This window comes from Catharus ustulatus, chromosome 3 (assembly GCF_009819885.2).
Source record: "Catharus ustulatus isolate bCatUst1 chromosome 3, bCatUst1.pri.v2, whole genome shotgun sequence".
NCBI classification, from domain to species: domain Eukaryota; kingdom Metazoa; phylum Chordata; class Aves; order Passeriformes; family Turdidae; genus Catharus; species Catharus ustulatus.
Window position 1 is genome coordinate 1,885,740 of NC_046223.1, and position 26,077 is coordinate 1,911,816.

At 41.8% G+C, this 26,077-nt stretch overlaps 1 protein-coding gene across 4 annotated transcripts in view; it reads left to right on the plus strand.

Moving 5' to 3' along the window:
- VRK2 (VRK serine/threonine kinase 2) overlaps window positions 1-26,077 on the plus strand; it is a 34,170-nt gene that overhangs the window by 5,363 nt on the left and 2,730 nt on the right. For all 4 annotated transcript variants that reach the window (XM_033056053.2, XM_033056055.1, XM_033056054.2 and 1 more), the window contains exons 3-11: window positions 3,564-3,619; window positions 4,116-4,185; window positions 4,523-4,610; window positions 4,748-4,856; window positions 6,023-6,115; window positions 12,299-12,431; window positions 20,973-21,093; window positions 22,850-22,908; window positions 24,077-24,261. In XM_033056053.2, coding sequence (XP_032911944.1) covers window positions 3,564-3,619; window positions 4,116-4,185; window positions 4,523-4,610; window positions 4,748-4,856; window positions 6,023-6,115; window positions 12,299-12,431; window positions 20,973-21,093; window positions 22,850-22,908; window positions 24,077-24,261 — 914 coding nt within the window. The remainder of the gene's footprint in view (window positions 1-3,563; window positions 3,620-4,115; window positions 4,186-4,522; window positions 4,611-4,747; window positions 4,857-6,022; window positions 6,116-12,298; window positions 12,432-20,972; window positions 21,094-22,849; window positions 22,909-24,076; window positions 24,262-26,077) is intronic.

Below are 26,077 nucleotides of genomic sequence, written 5' to 3' on the forward strand. Positions count from 1 at the left end.
GGATATTGCAGTGTCAGGGAGGGGGAGGCAATGTGCTTTGTTTGCTTAGCTATGTAAGAAATAGAGGAAGTTGTGTTTAATAGCAAATGCTGCTTTTTATTGTGTATATTTTGGTTTTGGTAATTCTATTGCTGCAACTTGGATCCTTTTTTTGTCATTAGGTGCTCTGAGCAACACTCCTTCCCTGCTTTTACCCACTGAATTTAACAGCTCTTGGCTTGGCTTAAACAGGGTCAGAACTTTTCCAGCTTTTTTATAGGTAGCCTGTAACTTCAAAAATGTGATATTTTTGAGATTAATTTCGATTTCTGCAAAAACTAAGCTCATATATCACTCCTCAGGATTAGCTGATGAATAGAACAAAGCAAAAATAAAATAGTAGCAACGAAAGAACTTCTGAAAATACTTTCATTCATGTTTCCCAAACAAATATATCCTCAAAATATCCAGCAGTGGCAAAGACACCAGCTGTGGACAGGAGCGGGGCTGTTTTTCCAAACTGCCAAATCAACGCTGTTTTCTTTTCCACTGTGTAAACTTTGTCAACAAAAGTGGTTCTGTGAGAGCCATTGAAAATATTTCACCATATTCCAAATGTGGCTGCCACAAATTAACTGCTAAAACTACAACAAGCACGTTTGAACTGGCAAAGGGAGCTGGCACGTTCCTCTGTCAGGCTGCAATTGTGCTGTGTGGTTGTAGGAAATGGCAGTTCAGCCACAAACACCCTTTTGTTACCATAGCTCGTTAACATTTCCAGAGTGCCATTAATTAAGGATGTGGCAACAAAAGGGATGAAATTCATGGTTAAAGTGGATGATCAGGCTATAACTGCTGTGCTGTTTGGGAATCCTGGATGTGGGCTCATTCCAGGTGAGGTTTTTGTGTAGGCACAGCAGTTGGAAATTGTGCTCTGCTTTATTTCAGAGGGCATTTTAAAGCTGTGTGCTAGCTGTGACTGTGGGATGGAGGGGAGGAAGGGAAAGCAGAGCTGTGCCCTTTGCTCTCTGCAAATATTTTGAGATACTCCTCTTGGCATGAGGTGAAAACAGCCCCAGCCTCCTGCACCAGTGCTCCCAGTTGTGCACTGGGTTTGGGTTGTGTGCCTGCATCCACACCCCCCTCTCCAAATATCAGGGGTTGTGCATCTCTGGCTGATAGAAGCAGCATAAACTGGGAACTTGTACACTTGTTATGCTATTTTAAGGGGTTTTTTACACACAATCTCACCATATAGTGCTCCTGGTACCCTCTGTGAGTGCTTATCTGCCATCAGAGACCTCCTGCCTATCAGCACTGCTCTCCTGCAGAGTCTCTGCTCACTGTCCTGCAGTCTAGCATTTAACTGATTGTAATATTATAAATAGCCATGTGCTGCCACACAGAACGAGGCTAGCACATGGCTAATTACGAGATACAGTAATTAACTATGAGCTAAACTCGCAGGAGAGTATGTGGTGGTGGTCTATGAGGTATGTAATCAGACTGTTTGTTAAACCTTGGGAGCCTTTCCAGTCTGTTAAATAACTATACATAGTAATGAGACAATTTTTAAAAAACCATTTGTGTTTATTTATGGACAAAAAAAGTCTGTCTCTTTTCTGAGCTGTGTCTGGAGTAGTGCTGGTTGAGATCTGAGTGGGTAATTAAAGTGATGTAACTAAAGGTACACACACAACTTGTGCTTATCTGTATGGATGAGACTGATTGTCTCAGCATTGTCCAAGTTTAGTAACTCATTTTGTGGGGCACCTGTGTCAGTATCTTGTTGAGCTCTGACTTTTCTCCCGTTCCACTTTGTAACCATTGCCAGGTATGTTTGGGTTTATTTTCGTTCAGGATGTGCTTTCAGTGTGACTCCAAAAGTGTCCAAGGCAGCACAGTGTAAGAACCACGGGGGTGAAGCCCTTTTGCTGGGCTGCCTCCTGTTAATTGCTCTTCTTCATTACCCTGACAGCTGTTACTCTGTTCCAGATTACCATGAATGAGGCATCTCTTTATAAAATGTCAAGAAGTCTGCAGGGAAGTTAGATCAGCCTCTTTCAAATACATTTAAATTTGATACCTGCCTACACCTATCAAAGCTCTGTTGAGTAACTTGATATTGAGCTACATTTTCTTATCCACAGGTTCTTTTCTGATGTGTGCCAGTCAAGGGAGCACATCAAATTCTGTTTGGGTAATGTGATGTTGTTGAATGCAGTGAAAACATATGGGATGTGCTCCTTTTACTAATGTCTTCTATTAGCACACATTCTATATGTGGCGGAGAAAAATAAAAGACATAAACATCTGTGCCTTAATTCCCACTTCAGTATAACAGTATGGTAAGAACAAAGTTTCCCTTCTAGTAGATTGAATGTGTGTTCTGAATGTGACTGTTACTTGTGTGAGTCTATGGATTGTTTTAATATTTTTATTTAACTTTAATGTGTTATTAGCACAGCAGCATTCACATGGGGGAGTGTCAGTGGGGTGTTTGGGGTGTGCACACTGCCAGATTCAACCCAGATGCTGAACAGAATCGAAGGAACATGGCAGCTGAAGGAGTCTGTTCATTGTAAAAGTATTTTTATGCCCTGACCATCAAAAAAAGTAGGCTTGGATGGTTTGATTAGATCCAAGTTTACTTGATTTTTATTATGTGGATGAAAGGGGTCTATTTTTGTGTGTGCTCATGGTTGAAGTGTTTCACACCTGGACTGTTGTTGGTATTTGATCATTATCAGAAGTTTGAAAGGGACACTTATTTCCTAGGAACTGTATTCTTTTTACCTTTTTTTCAGTGATGATTCTAAAAGATGATTTAGTCTCATTAAATTTTAATCCCAGTGTAGCTCCATGCAGCTTCAGTAGTATCAGAGAGAGCTGATAGTTCTCTCAGGGTCAGAAGAAAATAGGATTGCATTGTCTGTGCACAGAGGTTCTGTCTCCTGGGCTGTAATTGGCACATGTGGTCAATTATTGTTTTGAAATCTCTACTTGCACTGAGAGGCACAATCCCTCAGCTCCCCTTTAGGCAGGTGGTGGCTGTGCTATCCCCAACTTAGGCCAGTGTCTAAATAATGCCAGAATAGAAATCAAGGTTCTAGGGCCAAATTAATTTGTGGTAGAGGAAAGCAGACAATCCTGTCTAGAGGCATAATGTAGGTCAGAACTTCTAAGTGGTGTCTTTGTCACGACAGTAGATTGACAGCAACCAAATACAGTGGTTTTCCAGTTGGCTGGAATGACTTAAACAGCCTCTGTCCTAATGGAACAGCTCATTGTGGTGCAAACGTGCACTGAGGACATCCTGCTTACTCCTTAATTAACATCCAGGGGAGACTTCTGAAAACATACCTCAAAATTGCTTCTCTCCTTGTTGATTAAAACTTCTGTGTGTGTGTTGGTTTTGTTTTATATTTCTTTGAACTTGGCAAAGCTCTGACCTTTAAAAGCAGGAATTCAGACTATCTTTTGTTGTGTATTTTTGTTTGCCTGACTCAGTGTTAGCAGAATCTTTATTTGCAATTATATTTTGTTGCATACAGATTGATCTCCATCTCTTTGTTCCTTTGCAGCATCCCCTCAAACTCAGGTTCCTGTAGAAGATGATGCAGTGCATGTCATTAAAGTGGTAAAGTGCAGATCTCGCTTCTAAATTATTAACTTGCATGCAGTTCTTTCTCTTAATTATCTATCCTCATTTTCAGCATTGGGTCTCTATTGCATGCTTGTGGTTTTTGGTGCTTGGGTTTTTTATATCTTTTCTCTGCTTGGGGATATATTTGGCATTTCCATGACACACAGTATTTCCTTGACTGGGTTTTCTTTTCCTTGATTACAGCCCCTCAACAGTTTAGTAAGGAAAGTTAGACTGTGATCTCAAACACAGCTGATCTCCAATATTTCTGAAAATAGTGTCTTAAATAATACCTGAAAGAATCAGTGTTGTTTATGAAAATGCAAATTTTCTTTTTAGCTTAATGAAATTAAATTTCAGGTGACATGGAATCTGGGAGATGGGGGGAAAATGGGGTTTCATTCTCTTGGTATTTCTTAAATGCTTTTCTTAAGAAACTGTTGTCTATTTAATGCCTTTTATGATACCAAGTTTATTTGTTTCTCAACAGGAATATCTTGAAAATGGCCCCTTGTTTTCTGAGCTGAAGTTCTACCAGAGGGCTGCAAAACAAGAGCATAGTAAGTAATGTGTGACTCAGCTCTGACTCAGGTGGGTGTAAGGACAAGTTTGGGTTTAAGTGCTTCTGTTAAGAACTGTTGCTTTATTGAAAACCAGCTTGTTTCAGCTGATGCTGTGCTAATTCTGGATTGCTGTAGGTTTTGTTACTTGGTGTTGCCCTTGTCCTTTGTGGTCAGAAGGGAGAACAGAAGCCAGCCAGCCAGAGCAGGGCCACATTTATTGTGTGCACACCAAGGAATGGACTCCAGAGTCAGACCAGCCCTAGGACAGAGAAAACACTCCAAACCTGGAGTTTTCAGCTGCCTTTAACCCAATGTTATGTTCTTATTATTACAGTAAGAAAATGGATGGATCTCAAAAAAATAAGATGTTTAGGAATTCCAGTCTTTTGGGGATCAGGCCTGGCTGAGTACAAGGGAAAAAGGTAATGAGTTAAATGGTAATTAAGCCTCAATTTGAGTGATGACCTATTTTAAAAAATGGAGATCTAGTCCTTTCAATCTGCCACAAACTTGCAATCTTGTCTTAAAGGATTCCTCCCTTTTCCATATTTCCTTATAGCTACAGGTTCATGGTCATGGAGAGACTGGGGCAAGACCTTCAAAGAATCTTTGAAGCTTGTGGAAGCAAGTTTAGGAAGGAGATTGTTCTGCAACTTGGGGCACGAATGGTACGCACACAGAGAGAGGAAATTGCTGTGTCTCAAATTTGCTGAGCTCAACTAGAGAATTATCTTGCTAATGCAGTTCCTTTAGGTGGCTGCTGAGTTTAGAATTAAATGTGTAAATGCTATGTATTTTCTTATTTCTCTGGGGTTTTTAGGAAAAAAAAGGTATTCAGTAGAAAATCAAGACTGAAATTTGGTCAAACCGATTTTTTTTCTAATAGGTTAAAACACAGACCATCCACTTCAACCTGTGTGTCTAGACTGAGATGTGTAAGCCTATTCTCATGTTTCAACATGTATTGATTTTTTTTCAGTGTCTGAAGGGAATTGTATTAGACATCCATATTTGTCAAAGTTCACAATTGCATGCCTGAATGCCAAATCTTCAGTGTGTTTGCTGAACACACTGATCACACAGGCCAGGATTTGGCCAGACTGTAGATGGCAGTTTTGTTTTCAAGTGGGTGTAGACTGGCACATTCCAACAGAAAGTTGCATATGTGCTCCTTTGTAACAACATGATTTGTTGTGAAATCCTGCTATGCTGAGCACAGGTGGATAGTAAATGGAGTAGAGGCAATGTTAAAGTTAGAGAAGAGGAACTCTCAGACTGGGTGCATCCAAAGCATTCCTTTAACCTAAATAATATATTTTTTAAAAAGATGGAAGGGTTTTCATAGTCACATAATTGTTAAACTTGTAACACTTGTTCTACTGTCCAAAAGTCAGGATTGAGTTGTCCTTTGTGTGATTGCAAATGTGATTTTTAATAATAATTAGAGCTATTGTGCCTCAGTGAGGAGATGGTGCAGGGGGCTGTGACATGAGGTGCTGATCATGTAATAACTAGCAGGATCACATTTATGCCAAACCTTCAGAACTGATGGACTATGATCTTTCTGAGAGCTTGGTGTTCTCAGCATCTCCTCTGGTGTTTATCAAGTGCTGGTTTCACTCTTGCTCTGTGATTTAGAAGCTGGCACTCAGGTTACACAGGGATAGCTCATGCAAAGTATGGCTTGTTTATGCTCTGCCATCAGTCCAAGCCAAATTTGTCAGCTCAGCCTGTGTAACCCTTGGTTGCCCTAAGTGAGAAACTTTGGTGGCAGGGTTGGGGCAGAGTGGAGAAGATGATGATGTTCTCTCTTCTCTTCTGAACTCTTTCCTAGCTGGATACTTTGGAATACATACATGAAAATGAGTATGTCCATGGGGACATCAAAGCAGCAAATCTTCTTCTGGGCTACAGCAATCCACACGAGGTGAGTCTGTTTACTTATCTACACTTTTACTCTTGTGTGTTTATAACCATTGAAAAGTTCTGCAGATGTTTTGCTTTCACAATTCACATATTAAAAGGAGTTTATGCATGAACATTCACATCCCCTCACAACAGATCTGGGGGTGGCTCTATGGGGCTTGTGGGCTGAGAAGGAAGCAGGACAAAGCTGTGCTTTGATCCCTGTGTGTTCTGCTGACTGGGATACTGCTGTGGATGGGCAAACTAATGAAGAGGATAAATTATAGGACCTAATTGCTGCTCTAGATTATACTAATTAAAGGATATTAGTAGGGATTAAGGATGTGGCCCATTCTACTTTCATTTTTGGAAGTTCTAGATTTCTGATATTGCCATGGATTGTTTCCATGCCCTTATTTTCCTGTCCTGCTCATTGTAGTGAATAGAACAGGTAAGTAGGATTAAAGTTGCTGCTCTCAAATGCTCTAAAGCCAGCCTTGAAATGGAAGTCTTTGAGTAAAATGTTTTAAAACAAATCTTTTGGTCCTTTCATATTCTACATGCTCTTCTTATATCTTTTTAAAGTTTTTTTTATTCTTCAGGTAATAAAATCTAAGTATGCTTTCTTAATTAGAAAAAATAGTTTAGGAAGAAAGGACATCTCCAACTTCACTTAAATACAATTAGCTGTAAGCAATACTTTTTTCAATGTTGGTTTTTCTGTTGCCATGATAAAGAAACAGATCTTGCAAAGCAGCTCACTGCCATTTGTGGTGAACCATTTGAGTATAGTTGCTCTTTTTAAAAGCTTCAAATTAAATGGCTGAGTCAAATTTAACTTGTCAGCTTTCTGAAAGACATCGTTTGAAAAGCAGCATGGCTGTTTAAGACAACCCTGGGTTTATACAGTGGGAGCAGGCAGTGCATAATCACAGTTTATGGTGGGTGTTCTGCTGAATCCAGAGGAGGAGGCTCTTTAGAGCCAAAATTATCTGCAACCATTAGCATAACTCAAACGACTTTTCTTTTGTCTTGGCTATTGTGTATTTTTATGACAGCAAGAAATGCTGCTGTTTTTCACATCACAATCACTTTGGAAGTGTCCACTTACAGTAATCATAAAATGTTAAGGCTTGGAGCTGACTTGGAATTGGGCAGATTGCTGGGTGATTTTCTGATTTGTTTCATGTGTTATTTGTGTGAAGATAGTGCTGTACTTGTAATTTGCTTTAAAGATAGTAAATTCATTGACAGGTTAAAAATAAGGTATTTGTGAGTTACTGGACAGAGTTTTTAGGGTTTATTAAATAAAAAATCAGCAGATGCTCCAGTTTGAGTGGCTCCTAACTCAACATGTACAAAGTGTGCATGCTGAGAGGTTTGCTGTAGAATTTTGTTTCAGCAACATTTCTCTTCCACTGAAATTATTCTATAGAACATTTTTAAAAGTTCTCATTCTAGTTCAGAAGTGCTAATGAGGAGAATTTCCAATATTTGCTTGCATTTCTATGGTAAGAGTTAAACTTTCATTCCTGTATGTGTGAAGTGTTTGTGTCCCCTTTCTCTCTCTGCCAACACAGTGAATAATTCCATTGTCTGGGTCTCGGTTGGTATTTTTTTTAAAGGTAAAATGATCAACCTAATCTCATAAATAGTGAGTGAGAGCATTTGGCCTGTGGCAAACTCCACCCAAGTGTTTCTGTAGCTCCAGTGGGTGTTGGCATAATAAAACTGCCTGATTTCTGTGGGGAGGTTTTTCAAGAATTTTATGCCAGTGGGTTCTTTCTCTTTAGGGTCTAGGATTTTGAGAGAAAATTAATTGTAAGAATTCTGGAACTAAAAAAAGTTTTTAGAAGAAACCAAAACTCACCTCTTAAAAGTAGTATATCTCTATTCAAAATATAATTCCATATTCTGTTGTGGTAAAGAGAGATAAATCTCTGTTCAAAAAGCAGCTGTACCTTTATACTAAACCTTATCTTTTTTTGCAACTGCAGAAAGTCAGTGACAAATTTGCATGTAAGAATACACATCAACAATTACTAAATGACAGAAAAAAATCTTCCTGTATTAAGACTTCCTGCTGCTGGCCTCTCTCTGTTCTTTAAATTAACCTGGTGAATTTACACCATAGCCAATAAATAAAAGTCCCCTTTGTGAAAGGGCACGTGAAATCCATACTGCTATCCCCTACTTTGTGTGGCACAGCAGAGAAACAAATAAAGTAAAGGTGCTGTCACTGTGTGACCTCCAAATGATGGTTAGAAATGGGGAGAGGCTCCCAGTGGAGTGGCCTCAAAGGGCTGCAGATGTGCTCAGAGGAGGCAGTGAGGCCATTCCCTGAGCTCTGGGTCACAGGATCAATTCTGCAGTCAATGGTTCTGAGCACGGAGCTGCACAGCAGTGACAGAGCAGCAGTGATGGGCTGAGGGCAGTGCACAGCCCCTGCATCTCAAAGGAAACTTGAAGTCATCAGACCTATCAATTACAGGTGAAGCACAGTCTCAGGGCTGTGCAGAGTTAAAGGAAATTTGGTGCTTGGTCCTGGTCATATGGTAAAGCAGAACAAGCAGCATTGGTAGAGACTCTGAAAGAAATTTCAATCCATTGTGCTCATTTAAAAGGTGATACTATCAAGTGGTCAGCAAACAAGAGCTTAAAACCTGCATTTTAAATAAATAAGGTTTGGGGGAGCAGTTCTTGTAGACAAACACCTTGCAGTGTTTTTGTTTTGTTTTGGTTTTTTTTCCCCCATTGATTTTATGGGCAGAAATGTTGCAATGTTGCAGACTCGAGTCTGGGTTTAAATATTTACAGCTCAGTCCTGATTTGAAGTGTTTCTTAGACAAGACAGTTACATTATAGACCTCTGACTTGACTATCAGAGACAGAATAATGCAAAATTGTTTCAGAAGATGCAGAAATCATGCATTGATCTAATGGGGAAAAGTTGCATGAAAGCAATTCTGACTTGAAGTTGTTTTTCATTGTGAAGTGAATTGTTGTGATTCCTGCTTTTTTAGCCCACTGGGACAGACTTGCTAAAGTGCAGGTGAATTGAGAAAAATTAAAAACTTTTTTGTTCTCCTTCAGGGCAGAGATGCCCTGTGCCCCTTCCCCTCTCTCCATTGCTTTCCTCCTTCCATGGTTAGTTTGTGAAAGAGGTTCTTTCTGTCCTGTTCACAAACTTCATCCTTCCTGTCCCAAAATGGGTCTCAGTCTGCCTTGACCCTTTTTGTAGTCCAGTGTCCAACTGAACCCGACAGCACTCTGGCCATTAGCAGCCAATCTGCCTCTTATTAGTAGGTATCTACTTAATTATTTACAGGCATGATGTAAACCTAGGAATGGAAATGCACAGAGAAAACCACTGCCATCCTTCCAGCAATGAATCTCCTGCTCTGTCCTTTAAAGATAAAGGGAGAATCCAAAGGGCCAGGCTCTAATACCCAGCTCAGTGCAATGAAATCTCATCACATGTACAAATTGTAAGAATTGTGGATGTTTAGCAGATCTTTAGCACTTCAGACACCAAGAACTGTGAGTGAGTCATGCACAAAGAGGGCACTGTGGCTGGCTGCTTGTGCTCACAAATAATTATTTGTGCCTGTGATAATTCACTTGACCAAGATGGGCTTGTTTATGTGTGCATGAAATTAAAGGTGTAGAGTTTAGAAATCTGGCTCATGGTTTGTAACAAAAATCTGTTAATAGCAGACCATGCTGAGTGCTGCAGAGCCTGGTGCAGACTCAGAAGTGAAAAGAAGAGAAACCTGAATTAAAAACAGAGTTAAAATAAGTGAGTGGTAAGGAGTGTACAGTGTACCACAGCTAAATCCAGCTCTTCTGGGCTTATGTCCCTGCTGCACCTTCATCATCCATGGTACCTTTTCTTACTCCAGTATCTTGTTTGTCTTGATTGCTCTGCTTTGTTTTGTTCTTACTTGGTTTTTTGTTCCCAAAAAAGCATGCGGATAAAAAAATATTTATGGTATTGAAGGACGTACTAAAACTGCCTTAATTTTTCTCAGTGTTCTTTAATACTCATCTGCTTTTCCCCTTCCCTATACCCTTAAAAAATCCACAACAACTATAAACTCTAAATGAGCTACCATGTTCTGAGAAAATTTGGAAGGGCATGCAGTATTACATTATCAAAAAGTGACAACTAGCTATAAAGAACTGTATATCTTTTTAATGATGAAAGGGTTATAATGAGAATTGATAAAATGAAATTAATGGTAATTTAAAATAACACAGCCTTTCTGATAATGGTTGTGGCAAGGTTGTAACAGTGCCTTGCTGGATTTGTACAAGCTGAGGGGGATTGATTTTTGTTGGTGGCCAAGAAGCTTTGCCTCGAGAGGCTGCCATGTTTGTGGAAAAAATCTGATGTGAAAATTATAGAAGTGATAAATGGCCAGCTAGAAACAATCTGAACTGGTACACACCTGGCCAACTTTTGAGGAGAACTGCTGTGATCAGATGTCAGGATCACCCTGCACTTGCTTCTTTATTTCCAGATTTTTCCATCATCAGTTAATGCAGGATAACTTAAAATTACTTCTCACTTCCAGCAGGTTCTCAGCATAGCTCTGCAGGTATGGCTACTGAAGGTATTTTAAGCAAATCCATTGGTTAAAAATGTGCTGCATTAATGGAGCTGCCTTAAAAAGAAAAAAGAACATAGTTACTGTGGTAGGATAAATGGGGGGGGTTTTTTTACATGCTTCAAGTTTGACTAGCAAATATTTGTGTGCTTTCTGGATGGCCTGTTGTTGGTATAGTTGTAAAGATCACTAAGGCTGGGTTGTCACATAAGCTGACATGCCCAGCCCAAACCAGAGCTGCCAGAGGTGCTGTGGGTGGATTTTCTTCTCTAAGAGTTGAAATTTTATCTTAATGAGAGACATAGCCTTAATTTTTAAATTGTCCATGTCAGAAACCTGCAGTCCAGCAAAATCCAAAGCACACCACTGAATCAGGGAAGAATGCACCTTCTAGGCTCCTCTCTCCTTCCCAGCCCACAAAGCATGCAGAAAACTCACAAAATTTGGTGTTCAGGGTAGTTTGAGTGAGTTCTCTGACTGTGAGCTCAGTTGGGGCAGCACCAGAGCATCAGGAATCTGCTGGAGAATGGATGCAGGAAAAAATCAAATCTGTCAGCCCAACCAAGCTGATGCCCCGTCCCAGATTTTGTAGCCATCCATGCCTCTGGTCTTTCATCTTGTATCCCAGTTTGGCTGGGCTGTCAGGTGAGAAACATCATCAATAATCTTAAAAGCCACCCCCCTGCAGGAAGGGAGTGCTGCAACCTGCCTTACACGCTCCAGATAAGCTCAGATCCTGCAGCAGAAACAGTAAAACCAAGAGACCAGCAATCCCAGGATTTAAGGCTGCCTGGAGCACAAACAGGAATCAGTAGTTGAACAGAATGTGCTACAAAGTGATGTGTTAAGTTTTCTTGAGGCTTTTTTGTTTGTTTGTTTTTGCCTTTATCGGGAGTGACATAATTAAATGGCAAGTGAGTGCCAGAAAAGTTTATTTTAGACTTTTTTAGGATAAACTGTTTTGTAGCTAAAGAGGAAACTAAGGTTTGGATAAGATATTTTTCTTTATCATATAATAAGATTTAGTAGAAGTGATCTCTCTGCCTTCAGATGATTTTCAGCTTTTGCCCCAAAAATCCGTGGATGCAATGGTGAATGTGGCACTATTGAAGTATGCACAATTTGGGCCCATTTTTTTCCCCTTATATTGATTTAACTCCATGTATTTGCTTCAGTAGAGTTGAATTTGAAGAGTCTCAGCTGCTGTAAAACCCAAACTGGGGGAAGTGTGTGTGCCTGCCTAAGTCAGGGGAGGAAGGGGTCCCATAAGCAACATGAGGCTGCATAAAAGGCATATTGCAGTTTATGATGTCTGGATGCCCACCTGGAGAGCAGAAAGCTCAGGAACAAAATGAAATGACTGAAATCCTGCTCGACTCTGAAAGAAGATAAGAGTGTAGTAGTGGAAGGATTTAAATGGGGAGGGCAGCTGTTATAGCCCCCAGTTGTACATATTTTATCCTGAGGCACCATTTGGTTTAATAAAATTTAGATCTAAGGCTGTCCTTAACCTATCAGTTGCTTAAGACTTAATTATAAAGGTTATACTTTGAAAGGACAAAAGCATTATTCATTTGTCTGTTCATGTCTTCCAGGTTTATCTTGCAGATTATGGACTTTCCTACAGATATTGTCCCAATGGGAACCACAAACAGTATCAGGAAAATCCTAGGAAGGGCCATAATGGGACAATAGAGTTTACCAGCATAGATGCCCACAAGGGAGTAGGTAGGTTTCTTTTTTTTTTATTTCAGATGAGTGATTATAGAATGAGTAATCAGGCTGTGAGAGCTGCTGTACACAGGAGCAGCAGAGTTGGGGATTGCTCAGCCCCTCATGTGGTGACCTCCTCGTGTGCCTGGGAATGCTTCCCAAGGGAAGGAGCCCTGAGAGGCTCTGCACACCCAGCTCTGGAGCAGCCCAGGACACCTGAGAAGAGCTCAACATCAAACTTAATTGGTTCATGTTGGGAGCACTGGTTTGTGCTTGCTGTGCCCTGCAGAGGCAGGATTTGCTAATGCTGCATTGTCAAGGAAAAGGCTTTGGAGTCTGTCCTTAAGGGAGAGCTGTGTCTGAGTGTCACCATCTGTGTTATGGGAGGGTGTTTCAAGATGACATTCCTTCTGCAAGGAGAAAAACCTTTTTTGAAGCCATAAAGTGTTAACTTTTTGAAATCTTTTTCCAGTAGCCTTTCATATATCTTACTTATTTAAACTCACTTTGATGGTATTGGAAACACATTTGCAGGTAAATTACATACATAGTCCTTTTATTGGATATTGATTGTACTGCCTTGCATTCCAAGGCAGACTTAATTCAACAATTCCCTAATTAGTTAAAGTCATAACCTATGTCTTGTATTCATTTACCATTAATTAAACCTTAGCTGTTTATTACACTGCAGTCCAAATCCAATAGCAGACCCATAGAGCCATGGAAAAGGGACTGGGAGGTCAATATTGAAAATATATGGTGTAAAGTCCCACTGATGGCTGCATTGTTCACAATCAATATGGTCAATGCAACACAACTTTCTTAGTTGCTATGTCAGCAAGACAAAAAGTCAATTCTAATGTTATGCTAGTGAAAAAAATGGTGATTATTGAAAAAACTTTGACTCTTGCTACAAAAGAGTGTTTTTGTTAACTTTTCTTTCCCCTTTCCCCTCCTTCACCCCCAAGATCATCTCGAGCAGGAGGGATGGGTTGCTGCTGCCAGCGTGGTGAGCATCAGTGTCACCAGTGATAACTGCAGGAATTGCTGCTTGTTAATAGCTGCTGAACTGTTACCTTAAACTAATACTTTCTAACGAGTTTTAGTTGGCACAAACAACTGTATATTATTGCTTTTTCTATTAAAAGGACCATTGACCATGTAATGTAGAGGGTCTTGATAATTTGCTGGAGCTGTTAAAACCTGCAGTCGTTTAACTCTGGTCATTAGGAAAAATGAAATAAGACTGGCAAGTATTTCCTGCTAAGGCAGCTGCACCATTTCACCTGCTAGAAAATATTTTGTGGTGAGAAGAGCATCTGGTTTGGACTCTTCTGGCCTTCCCAAGCATGCAGGGTTTTTTTCTGGAGACCTGACTCTGCCTGCTTTGCCTGGTGGTGTGAGTGGTGTGCCTGTGCACTGGTATTTGATGTGGATGCTCTTTGAAGAGTAGGTAGAAGCTGGAATATTGGGGATTTGGCTGTGGGATAGTTACAGCAGCCAGTTTTTAGTGTTTGTGCATGGGTATGTGATTACAGCACAGATAATTCCTTTTATTTTAAAGTGCAGGGAAATTTTACAGACTTGTGTGACAAAAAGTGTGGACAGGAAGTGTTTTGCAATCTGTGTCTTAGATAACCTCAAAGAGCTAAAGTCATGATGGAATTGATTAGAACCAGAGGATTCCACAAAACAAAATATTCAGAAAGATAATTTGAGGGGTCAGTCGCTGCTCAGGTGAGCATCACTTACCTGTCAGGGGTTTGTTCCTTTCCTTACCTTCCTTTTCATTACTATTATTATTTTTTAAATTTTATTTAAACTATTAAACTGTTGTTAACCCATGGATTTTAACTTTTTTCCTTGCTTCTTCTTGTCCCTCCAGGGAGGGGCAAGGGGTGAATGGTTGTGTGATGCTTTAACTGGTGGCTGGGGTTAAACCATGACAAACAGCCTGAATCCATTAAGATCAAACTTCCAGAGTGGCAGAACATAGCCATGGGTTTCTGCTCTCTTGGTGTGAGGCTGAGGGGCACAGAGATGTCTCAGGATTCTGAAAGACTTCCAGCAGCTGGGGAAAGGGCTTCGCTCAGCAATCTCCTGGATTCCCCACGTGATTGGCACAGTCTCCTGTGCAGAGTGAGGTGGGGTGTTCTGAAAGGTCTTTAAAGCCTTCATTGTGGTGTCACCCAGCTTTTCAGAGTGGGATACTAAGTTATTTTAGTGTTCCAGGAATATCACTCTAGTTTTTAAATGCTATTTTACAGAGAGTGTTTCCTGCATGTGTGTAGCAACATAAATATCTCAGCCCCCCTGAACAGCATCAGTGGCTGCATTGAGCCAGACAAATGAGAACATTTTGACTTGTTCATGAAGCAACTACTGAATACATGCAGTGAGTTGAGGGACCTGCTGGAGCTTTAACAAAATTAGGAATTTGTAGTTCTTGGCAATACTTGGAGCTGATACCCTCCTTGCACAGAGCCAGTCAAATGCATTCCCTTCCCAGTTTCCCACAGAGTTTCCGTGGTTGAATGGAGAGTTTAATTATTGCCAGGATCTCTGTGGAGCTCACCAGGTGCAGAGTTGTGCAGTCCACTGAGATCCAGAAAGGTTCCTACCAGTGGCCACTGCAGGGAAACACTTTGGGCTGTTGGGATTGCTCTGTGTTCTTCTGACAGCCTCTGGTAAGGCCGAGTGGGATGTGCTGCTCCTGTGGCAGCTGCATCCTTGAGCTGTGTTTGGAGTTCTCCTGGAACCAAGTAGGGCCCAGCCTGGCCTCTGCCACAGGATCCAGCCCTGGATTTGTGGCAGGATCCCATCCCAACCAGCATGTGGGTATTTGAAATTGAAACCCTTTTTATTCTGATGCAGATTTCTCAGAGCACAACTGCATCGTTGGTTTTAGCCTGTACTCACTGTATTCATTTTTAAAGACCTGCCTGTATAAACAGTATTGCATTTTGGCTTGTTGATTGATAATTAAGGAGAATTATATCTGTACTCAGTGTACATTTAAAAAGTTGTTACATAGTTAGTGTTAAAAAGTAATATTTGGATCAATGCCTCCTATGGATTTTTGTAGATTTTCTCCTCACTGAGGCATGCAGTCAATACCTAATTTCTCTGGAGATTTACTGCACTTAACATATTGAGGTCCTTTTAAATACTCCAGTCCTGTGCATTGAGTGCGTAAGCCCAGTTTTAATTTGCTATCATTGATGAACATAAGAGTATGAAGTGTCTATGCTGAATTCCCTCCAGCATATATTTGTGTTTGCCATCGATTCCAGGCTGAGTCCTCTCCCTTCTCCCAGTGTTTCACAGTAACTCTGAGCAGTGTTGCCATCTCTGGATGGTGGAGACCCCACTGAGGTCTGTGCGGGACTGATCCTACATCTGCAGTAGTAAAAGCTGCTTCCCACTGCAGTGGGGACTTTGGGCAGGCTTCTCTCCACGGGGTTGTTGCAACCTGTGCTCCTTGAGCTGGGCTCTGGGTTTGTGCAGGGCTGATGGCAGGGAAAGCCCTGCAACCCTTGTGCTCCAGCAGAGCTGCTCTGTGCTATTAAAACCACAGCTCAGTGCTTGGCCATTTTTCCTGTTCTGCTGGCTAAAATATGTGCAGGGCTCATTTTGTGAGGAAGGATGTGCAGGAATATAAACACCTATGCCTGGAAACACATTCTTTGGGAGCCTGCTTCCAGAGAACAGAGCTCTGAGTGGCTCTGGATCAGGAGGTTGATTTGGCATCTGTCCATGCATAGTTAGGATTCAGAGGGAGCCTGCGGGATTTTTTTTTTCTTTTTTTTTTTGTCGGTCAAATGAATTATTGATCTGCTGCAGTTTGATATGTGTTTCCCAAAGACTGTGTACAGGACAAACTGTAAATCCTAAATAATAAAAGGAAAATATAACCAGTCTGGCAAAAAATGGGTGGAACTTTGCAGTGGGAAATAAATAAAAAGATGGTTTATTTCCTGAGAGTTGGATTAAAAATGTGTGCCCAGCAGAGGAGGGAGCAGGAGGTGGTTGTAAGTGAAAGAAGAGTCACTAGCAAGGAAAAGATTGGATAGGGTTCTGCAGCCACCTCTGGAAGCTGCCAGGAATGTTCAGAAGCAGCAAAAATAGGATGAGAAGCATGTACAACTTTGTCACATCTGAGGACTGTGCCTGGAAATGGGCTGTTTAATTTTGGCTGTTGTTCTCTACACCAGTGAATCTCAGCTGCTTGCCCACCCCTACTTGTCAGGCCCTTACCTTTGTGATTGTTTTTTTCTGCCACACAGATGTGAAAGAAGAGTAAAAACTTCTGTCCCCACTCTCCTGCCACATGTTGTCCTTACTGCAAGCTTGGAACCTTTTGCTTCCGACCAGGTACCAGCATCTCCTGCCACCACCATTTTACCTCCCACCCAGACCTGATGGTGACATTCCCTTCCACCTTCCAGCCTTCCCACTACATAAACCTCTCCCTGGCAGGGCAGGACCCCATCCCTCATTCATTCATTCATCCCATTCCACCAATCCTGATGATTCCCTCCTGGCAGCTCTGCTGTTGTTCCATGCCTGTGAGGCTGTTAACCCATCCATTGTGTGTCTGTAGGATCCCAGTTCAGGAGATAGCATGGCTGGCACAGGAGTGTCCCTCTCTGCATGTCACAGCCTGGGCTCTCTGCAAGAGCTGTACTCCAGCTGTGGTGGTGCCATGGATTGAATTTTCTTTGCAGCAATCCATGGTGGGGGTTTATTGTCAGGGAGTACTTGAGCAATGGGCTAAGCAGGAGCTGCAGGGCTGGGCCTGAGAGGAGCAAAGATGGCTCCTGGCTGGGCCTGAGGAGAGCAGAGATGGAGGGGAGCAGAGATGGCTCCTGGCTGGGCCTTAAGGGGAGCAGAGATGGCTCCTGGCTGGCATTTTCCCTGTCTGAGCCTGGATAACTCTGTGCAATGGCCTCTAAGCACTAAAATATATCAATAATTTAATGTCCTTCTCTAACCTCTCCCATAGAGCCACCCTCTACTCTATTGGTCATTGTCCTGCTGCAGGGGGCTCCTCAGACTGACCAGGACCTTGAGAAGGAATACTTCATTAACTGCTTTTTGGGGTTTTCTTTGTCTTTTCATTTCTCCTACCTCCAATAGAGGCACTGAGTGTTGGCAGGTCTTGTATTTCTCTGGTTTTTAATCATCTCAACCTTGAGTTAAGTTATATCACTTTGTGATGATACATTTTTATCATAATTATATTTCACCATGGTCATGTTAAACCCTCCTTTCCTTTTGCATTACTGGCTGTGGTGTGAGTTGTTTGCTTGTGAGTTACCATAAATTCATGTCCTGTAATGCCAGTGAGAATTGGGGGTGCCACTGCACACCAATGCAGTATGAGCAACCAAAATGATCCTTTTATGAAAAGCTTCTAATCCAAAAAATCGCTAATAGTGAAGTTATCATGTAGCAGTGCTAATTAAAAATAAGAGAATATTTCATCTGTCACTTGTTAGATCTTTACAAAAGACTGGCAAAAAGCAGCTAAACAGAGGCCACAGAGAAACCTTCCATTTTTACTTCTGTTGCAGAGGAGTTCTACTTTCTGTTCTTGGGAGCAGTGGAGTTTTGAGAGCATATTGTGGCTGTTGTGATATCACTGATCTATTTGGAAATAATAATCTGAATATAAATTAGAGTGGAGATAGCTGCCAAATTCAGTGTACAGAGATCCATCATCTGTTTTCTTCTAAGGTGAATTGCTTCAGTTATTCTGAGTTATTGGACCCTGTGCCTGAGTGTTGAGTATGTTTGTGGCATATTTAAAACTCTGATTTCATTGATGTGGTTGTGAGTTCATCAACTTCAGTGAAGTTGTCCCTGATTTATCTTGGTAGGACTAAGAACAGAATCGGGCCTTAAATTTCCAAATTAAAAAATTAAACTGTGAAGACATTGTGAAATAAAATACTAATATGTTCTCATTAAATACTATTTCATATGAGACTAAAATAATAGTAGAAAAAATCCTGTGAGTAGAAAAGCAGAAATCAAGAAAAAGAAAAAAATCCAGCAAGTTTTTTTAGTGGAGAAGTAAGAATTTGATTTACATAAGTGCTGGTTGGAGTGTACACTCTTGTAACTGTGACAAGTTATCAAGCAGAATTGTTTTATTTTCACCTGGCTGTCATATTTAAAGTGAAGGCAGATTGATTTCTCTCCACTGATGTTTATCAAGAATTTCTGTAATCTTTAAATGTGAACAGATTTACTTTTGCAAGTAAACATATCTTTGAAATTTATCTATTAGTGCTCTATTTGATGTGAAAATCTAATAATTCCATTGTCCATAGATAATACTAACTCATTAAAGATTAATCAATTAGTTTTTAACAAGAATCTAAATGATTTAAAAGGTTGAGGGATTTAGCTTATATGGAGCAGAAATAAGCAAGTACAGCCAAAGAATCAAATGCTGACATTTTCACGTGGTTCTCCAAAAACCCCATGTAAATGTCTGTATTTAGCAGCACTTGTGGTGGCCTGGGAGATGAAGGGGAAGGGGAGTTTCTGTGCCCTGTGAAATATTTCCTGTCACTGCTGGGCAGGGGTGCTTTAGCTCCACGTACCTTCTTGTTGTCCCTGTGCCTGCTGAGGCTTTGGGCAGGTGTCAGCCAAGGCTCTTGGTCTGCTGTGGCTTTGTCCCAGGAGCTGCAGGTGAGAGGGAAGGTCATTAGTCATGAACTGTGAGGAAACTTTAATCTCTGGGACTGGTTTGTCAGAACATGACATGTCTTGGGGTAGCTTCTGAAATCCGATTGGTTTGCTGTTGTTTATAGATGCACATCAATGAATCCCCCCACTCCCCAAATGGAAAAATGTCCATTGGAATTCTGACAATTTTCATCAAAAGCCACTTTCTGTAGCCTCTCCCACACAAACAGGTGCCAGAAAGGCATTGTGAAAATTAGAGGATCTGCAGTCAAAAACGCTGGCTTATATGGATCTAATCTGGAATTGCCATAATGGAAAAAGGAGTTGTGAACACGTGTGTGAATGGAATTGTTCCACAGTTACCAGGAGATTTATGGCCAGAGAAATCACTACAGAACAGCAAGTGGTAGAGATTGTGTTTTTATTTTAATATGGGAGCCAAGTCTTGCATTAGGACGTTGCTGAATCCAGGGCAGAAAATAAACGATGCCCGAGGGACAGTGCAGCCGTGTTGGATCCAGGGGCCTTTAATAATCCTGAGCCTAAGAGCAGTTAGGATAGGGAATGTATAAAAACTAATCTGCTGCTTTTACAGTAATGTGTGTACAGGAACAGGGAGCAGTTATGATGTGTTGGCACCGTGGCTTTTAGCAGATGACTTCTTAAATTAAAAGATAAGTTCGTTGAGTGACTTTCTGGAATTTATTTAATGAAGGCCCATAAAATATGATATCTGTTTACAGCTGGATTAACAGCACAGTGCTCAGCTACTGGTCTTTACACTGGATAAAAAGTGCCAAACAAGTCTGAACTCTTCTTTCCTTCTTGGAAATCACAAATTCATTTTGGAAAAGCATACATTTAACTTCTACATCTGTCTGTCCTTAATCACGACGAGCAGTTTCTGCTTTTGCAGATTCCATGTGGTTTTGACGTGCAAACTGTAGGCTGCAAGTCAAAGGCATCCTGCAGTGCTCCTGCTTGTTCAGTTTTAGCAAGTTTGGTTTCCTCTGGGTAGCAGCAAGCACTAGCAATCCTGTTGGTGTTGCACTTTTCCTAGAGAAAGAGTGAGGGAAAACCCAGTCTGTAGATGAACCTGTTTTTCTGCATAGATGATGCTCAGGGATGGGGTTAATTTTTGATTTAATTTTGTCTCCTGTATTTGTGTCTGCCTGGGGTGTGCAGAGAGTAAGTTGCTCCTGAAATAACTTCCTTTCTGGAAGCAGCAGAGGGAAGTTAAGGCAGGACTTTGCTGAGCAGTGAGTGTGTTTTGGGCCGTGCAGAGCTCCGCTGCCGGAGCCGGGAGCAGGCTCAGGCGAGGCAGCGCACACTAGATGGCACTTTTGTCCTAGCATCCGAGTTCAAACGGCTCCGCGGGAGAACAGGAAAGGCCATCAGTGTTTAGTCTGCTCTCACAGAGTCCCTGCATGACCAATGTGGACCCCATGGACTTCCTGGAACATGTGTTAGCAATTTAGCAGCAGACATTTATTTCTTTGTTTTACTGCTTGGCTCTTTGAGAAAGTGTTGGTACTCAGTTATGGGCTGTCTGGATCATGTCAGAGGCCATGGGGATCAAGTCCATGTGACAGGCCAGACTGAGGAAGGATGGAGTTGGAGGAGGTGAGGAAGCTGACCCTCACTTGAGCAGGAACAAGTCACTGCCTGTCTGTGGCCTGTGGCCAAATGCCGGGGCGGTTCAGGTCTAGTACAGCTGAACAAACAAAACACTTTGCCCATTTGGCTTCTTCATATTTCATCAGCACCAGTTCAATCAAAGTCTTTTCTATTTCCTAAGAAGAGGTTCCTATTCTTAATTGTATTTTTTTTTCTCTTTCCCCCTTCCCCACATTTTAGCCCCATCCAGACGAGGTGACCTTGAAATCCTTGGCTACTGCATGCTGCAGTGGTTGTGTGGGAAGCTGCCCTGGGAGCAGAACCTCAAGGACCCTGTAGCTGTCCAGACTGCGAAAACAAAGTAAGGACAAACCCCCCACACATGGACACACCAGCCTGGAGCCCTGCAGCATCCTCACTGCTTCCCAGCTCTGGGAAACACAGCTTTCCATGCTGTAGAACAGCACCTTAGGAGAAAGCTAAAACAATTTTCCTTAATTAAGAGAGATGTTGGAAGCAGTTAAAATGGGAACTTTATGTGCATGTCTACCCTCCTTTGCATGTTTATGTCTGTGCTGCTGTGAGGAGAGGATGGATTCCAGTGCACAGTACACAGGCATTTTGTCTGCTGTGTGTTTTTCCAATACTCTTTTTTTTTTCCCCCCCAAGAAAACATTTGTAAATTAGCACAGGCCTTAGTGAACATACAGAAGGTTGTTGTGTGGTTCCATTAAACTTCACGGGTGCTTCGTAGAGGCCGTAGTGCAAACTATTTCTTGGAGGTTTTTCCACATGTGCACTCAGTTTATTTAACTTTCTATATGATACTGTTTTTCAGATGTTTTTCTGTAGGTTTTTAATGCTACATAAGCCTACTGCCATTACAAACAATTAAATACCAAAACACTAAGGAGCATGGTGAAAATCTTTCCTTTTCCCCAGCATGACTTGGAGCTCACTGGAGCAACAGTGGATCAGTGTTTTCTTCTTTCAGAGTTAAATGCACGTGGTACCTGTAGCAGGCTCCACAGCAGAGGAGCTACCCAGAATGGTAACATCACAATAGCAGGAGGCAGCAAACTTTGAAGTGGGGCAGGTCACACCAGAGGTGCCTCCTAGGGGTGGCAGATCCCCCAAATCACTGTGCAGGTTCCGTGGGCAGCAGCTCCTGCAGCCTGCACACAGGGCTGAGTGCAGCTGGGAATGTTGACACCCTCTGCTGGGTTTAATATTTCTCCTTTAGAAGTTCTGATCATTACACAGCCCCCTGCGAGGTAACACTTAGACAATTCAATGGGAAATCAATTTAATCAATCAAGCTGCTCCAATGATTCTTCCCTTGCTGTTAACCCTTGGATGGCTCGCCTTTCCAGGATGCTGAGCAGGAGGAGGCTTCAAGGAAATGCACAGAAAATTACACAGATTCCACTTAGCAGAAATATCTTCTTACTCTAGTGATTGCATTCCTGGAATTAGCTATATTGCCCAAATGATCCCTCTTATGTGTCTTAATTTTCAGGTTCCTGTGGGTGCTGGACTGCCCAAGATGAGGGCTGGTGTTATTCCTGTTTTTAGGAATTGAAGCTGAGCTTCTTTGCTGTTCCTTCTTTGCTGGATGGACAGGAATTACACCTGTGGCCCTACTGTTTATGAGGCATGTGGGACTTTAGGTGATGTGACCTCCCTGCCCCTTGTGGTCATGTCATGCCCAACCATTTACTCCGTGGCAGAGAGGGCCTGATGCTGAATGATAGGAAGGCAGAGCAGAACTGCTGCTTGAATTCCAAAACAGGAATGGGAATCATCAATCTGAAATCAGAACAAGCCATTTTGCTCAAAGGGCTTTTGTTTTTCCTTCTCAAAAACTTAAAATACATAAAAAGAAAAACTTGAAGTGCAGTTTTAGGTGTCAGCCTGGTCTTGGTGAAACCTGAAGTGTGCTAAGAGTTAAAAATGGAGCTGGTGAGGGGAGATCTGGGTTCAAAAGCAGTCCTGTGAATCATTAGCTATCCTGGAGGTCCACTCCCTTTGGAACTGAGACTTGCTGTCTTCCTAAATCCCAAATGAGGAATCACCTGCTCCAAAAGCGCATTAAACTGTTGCACTCTGTGTTTCAGACTTATGGATGAGCTCCCAGATTCAGTGCTGAGGTGGGATTCTCCTGGAAGCAGCTGCAGTAAGTGTATTTGCACCTGTACCCTGTGGTTCTTCAGCCTCTTCCTAAACACAGTTCAGTGTCTGACTCTGGGTGGGGAGGAGCAGAAGAGAAGGGAAGGTAACAGGAATTGAACAAAGTCTTTGGAAAAAAAGAATCTTGCTCAGTCTGTGATGTATCCCATGGAGTGACATAAGGGATCTTGGCCATATGTAATCCAAGGTGTTGGGAAGCTGTGACTATGTTGGAAACAGAAGTAGCTGTTAGTATGGAAATAGTAAGCAACTGTCTACCAAAGGTTTATTGCTGAATGCTCAGAGTTTGAAAAAGCAAATGGATGCACAGTTTGTCTTGTCTTGTTTCTTCCTTCCCTGAAATACAAAAGTAACCCAGGGAAAACACCAAAGGTCAGGATCTATTTTTGATTTATTCCCTTATTTTCCTAGCACTTTTGTATTGGAATTATTGGAATGCAGTGTGTATTAGGGGAAATTTATTCATGATGTGTATACATATTTAATAAATCGTTCCTGCTGGGATTTGACCAGATGCTAATATCTGGTGTAGCACTCCAGTTTTAGGATACACTTGGGTCTTCAACTGAAAGAAAAGTTTGAACCCCCCATATGTTTTTCCTGCTAGCATTATTTCTGCCCATTCCGTGGTTTCCCTGGTTTTTGAACCACTTGATGGAAAAATGTTACTGCTGTTGGATTGTTCTGGGATACAATCAGAAAAACAATAGTAGTATTTGAAGTTAAATAAATTGTGTTTTTCCAAAGAATTCTTAGTACAGTGTTTATGCAGACTAAAAAAATGTTGTTCAGGATAATTAATATTAAAAGGGATATTGTGATCCATCAAAGACTCTTCTCTTTTACACAGAACTACCAATACTTGCTGATAAAATATTTTAATTTTTATCCTTGGATAGCTGGCAGTGCTGTGGGAATTAGTGCATGAACATAACGAGATGGAGCACTTCAAGTCTGGCTTGTTTATCCAAGTCTGTCTCTTTCCTTTTCTCCTCCCAAAAAGACAAGCCATTGTCAGTTCTGTGTTTTGAATGTGCCTTCAGCTGAAGTTGTCTCGTTTGGCAGCGGAGGATTGGCATCCGTGTTGGAATGAGATCCTTGCTGAACTTCTGGGGTTATGCTCAGTGAAATTCACAGTCAAATCTGCTCTACAGGTGAAATAGCCAAGTTTCTGGCCTCTGTTTCTGGCTTAGCTTATGCTGAGAAGCCAAAGTATCAAGTGCTGAAGAAAATCCTGCTGGATGGCCTGGAGTCAAGTGGGATGCGCTACGACGGCCCTCTGGAATTTTCCGCGGCAGCAGCGTGCACACAGAATCACCGTGCTGCTAAGGCACCCAGAGTGAGTGAGACAGCTCTGGGATTATCTCTGACAGCTTCTCTTGGAGAGGAGGAAATAGTTAAAGCTCTCAAAATGCGACTGACACAGCAGTTCTTCTGCCTTAAATGCACCATGTTTGTTAATTCCTGTTTCCCCTGGCTTTGCTAAAAAGTGGAATGTCAACCCTCAAGGAGGAAGAACTGCCATGAGTCCTTTTGACCCACAGGCTCTCACTTCAAAGCAGTAGGTCTGTGGAGAATGATTTACTTTCAGGATAATGGGGAAGTCAAGGACTTTGTTCACTAACATCTTGAAAACAAGCCTGGATGCCAGGCTTTTCCTTCGTCCCAGATTAAAAGCAAAGCTACCTTTATTAGCGACAGCATTTAATTCATTTTCTTGCTTTCAGGCTGTTCTTTGTCATTTGCCTTTATCTTCCTACAGCGTGGAGGAGATGTTCCTGTGGCTTTAGCTGTGCTGTTGGTGTGCACTGGCACAGGGTTTTCCTGTGCTATTTTCCTCCAGTGCTCTAAGTTCATAAAGCCCAGTTTCCCTGAGCAGAGAGGGAGGTAATTAGCAGTTTTGCTGGGAAATGCCAGTCCCGTTGTTCCTGTGAAAGTGCCCATATGCAGCAGCCCTGTGCAGGGCTCTGGGGCATGTGCAATAAGGCAGGGTCAGGGTCCCATCCATTTTTAATATTCCTGGTGAACTTTGGACCATCACAAGTGTACGTGAGCCAAGAATGCAGGATGCAAACTAATGTGACTGATAGGCTGCGAGATGAATGGTGATTCAAGTATCAGTGCACAGATGGTTCTGATTTGCTGAGTTTTGTAGCTGCTGCAACTGAAGACATAAAATATCCTTCTAGTCATAAATTAGCTCTTTGGAAGCAAAACCTTGGCACCAGAGCTTTACAACCTTCAATTAGTAGGGAAAGAAGTATTTGAATGACTGTGGTATTGACATCTGTAGGCCTGCATAGTAATCATTCCTAATAGAAGAGAATATCTGTTTGAGGGGGTTTTGCATGGCTAATTAACCACCAGTGAGAATATGTAATTTTTTCATGATCTCCTGATTGTCACCTTTCTCTCATGATACAATTAGATTTTATTGTAGCAAGTGCCTCACAAACCAATTGTCAGCACTATTTACGTATTGTGGAAGGCAGAACAAAAGTTCATGTTTAATGAAAAGGCACTGGGTTTTGATCTTGGTAATTACAGATACTTAGCTTAGCACTTTTATTGACTTTTCTGGTTTTACCCCCTTTTTTTTTTTTTTCATTTTAACAAACCCAAAAGCTGTTTTGGTGACAGGACTTGTGTGGCTGTGATGGTGAGCACTGTGCCCTCACTCATTTGAGAAGTTTTTTTAAGTTTGCACTGTTTTGTGAGCTGACTCAGAGCAGCAGGTAGCTGTTAACTGATCTCCAGCTGATCCTGCTGGATCTGTGTTTCACAGGAGTCTTTGATTTCTCAGAGTCAGACACTAAATAGTAAATCTATTTCCTTCTTAAGCCTGGTCAAAGACTCAACAGTCTGTGGCATAAAAGATGATCTGAGCCTTGCAGGCTGCAGGAGCTGCTGCAGCACTGGATGTTCACACCCCCTGGAAAATCCCTGGCTGAGGAGAGTCAGTTATCACCATTCCTTTGCTGCAGGATTCTGTGGGATTGGGTTTGATGGCCAGGAACAGGAGCAGAGGGAATGCCTGGGTGTTACTAAATCTTGGCACCTGTCAGCACTGTCTCAGGGGACCCTGTAATGCCCAGTGTCTCACTTAGAACAGTGAGAGCACTGGGATCACCTGTGTATTACTGTGTGTTCCTTCA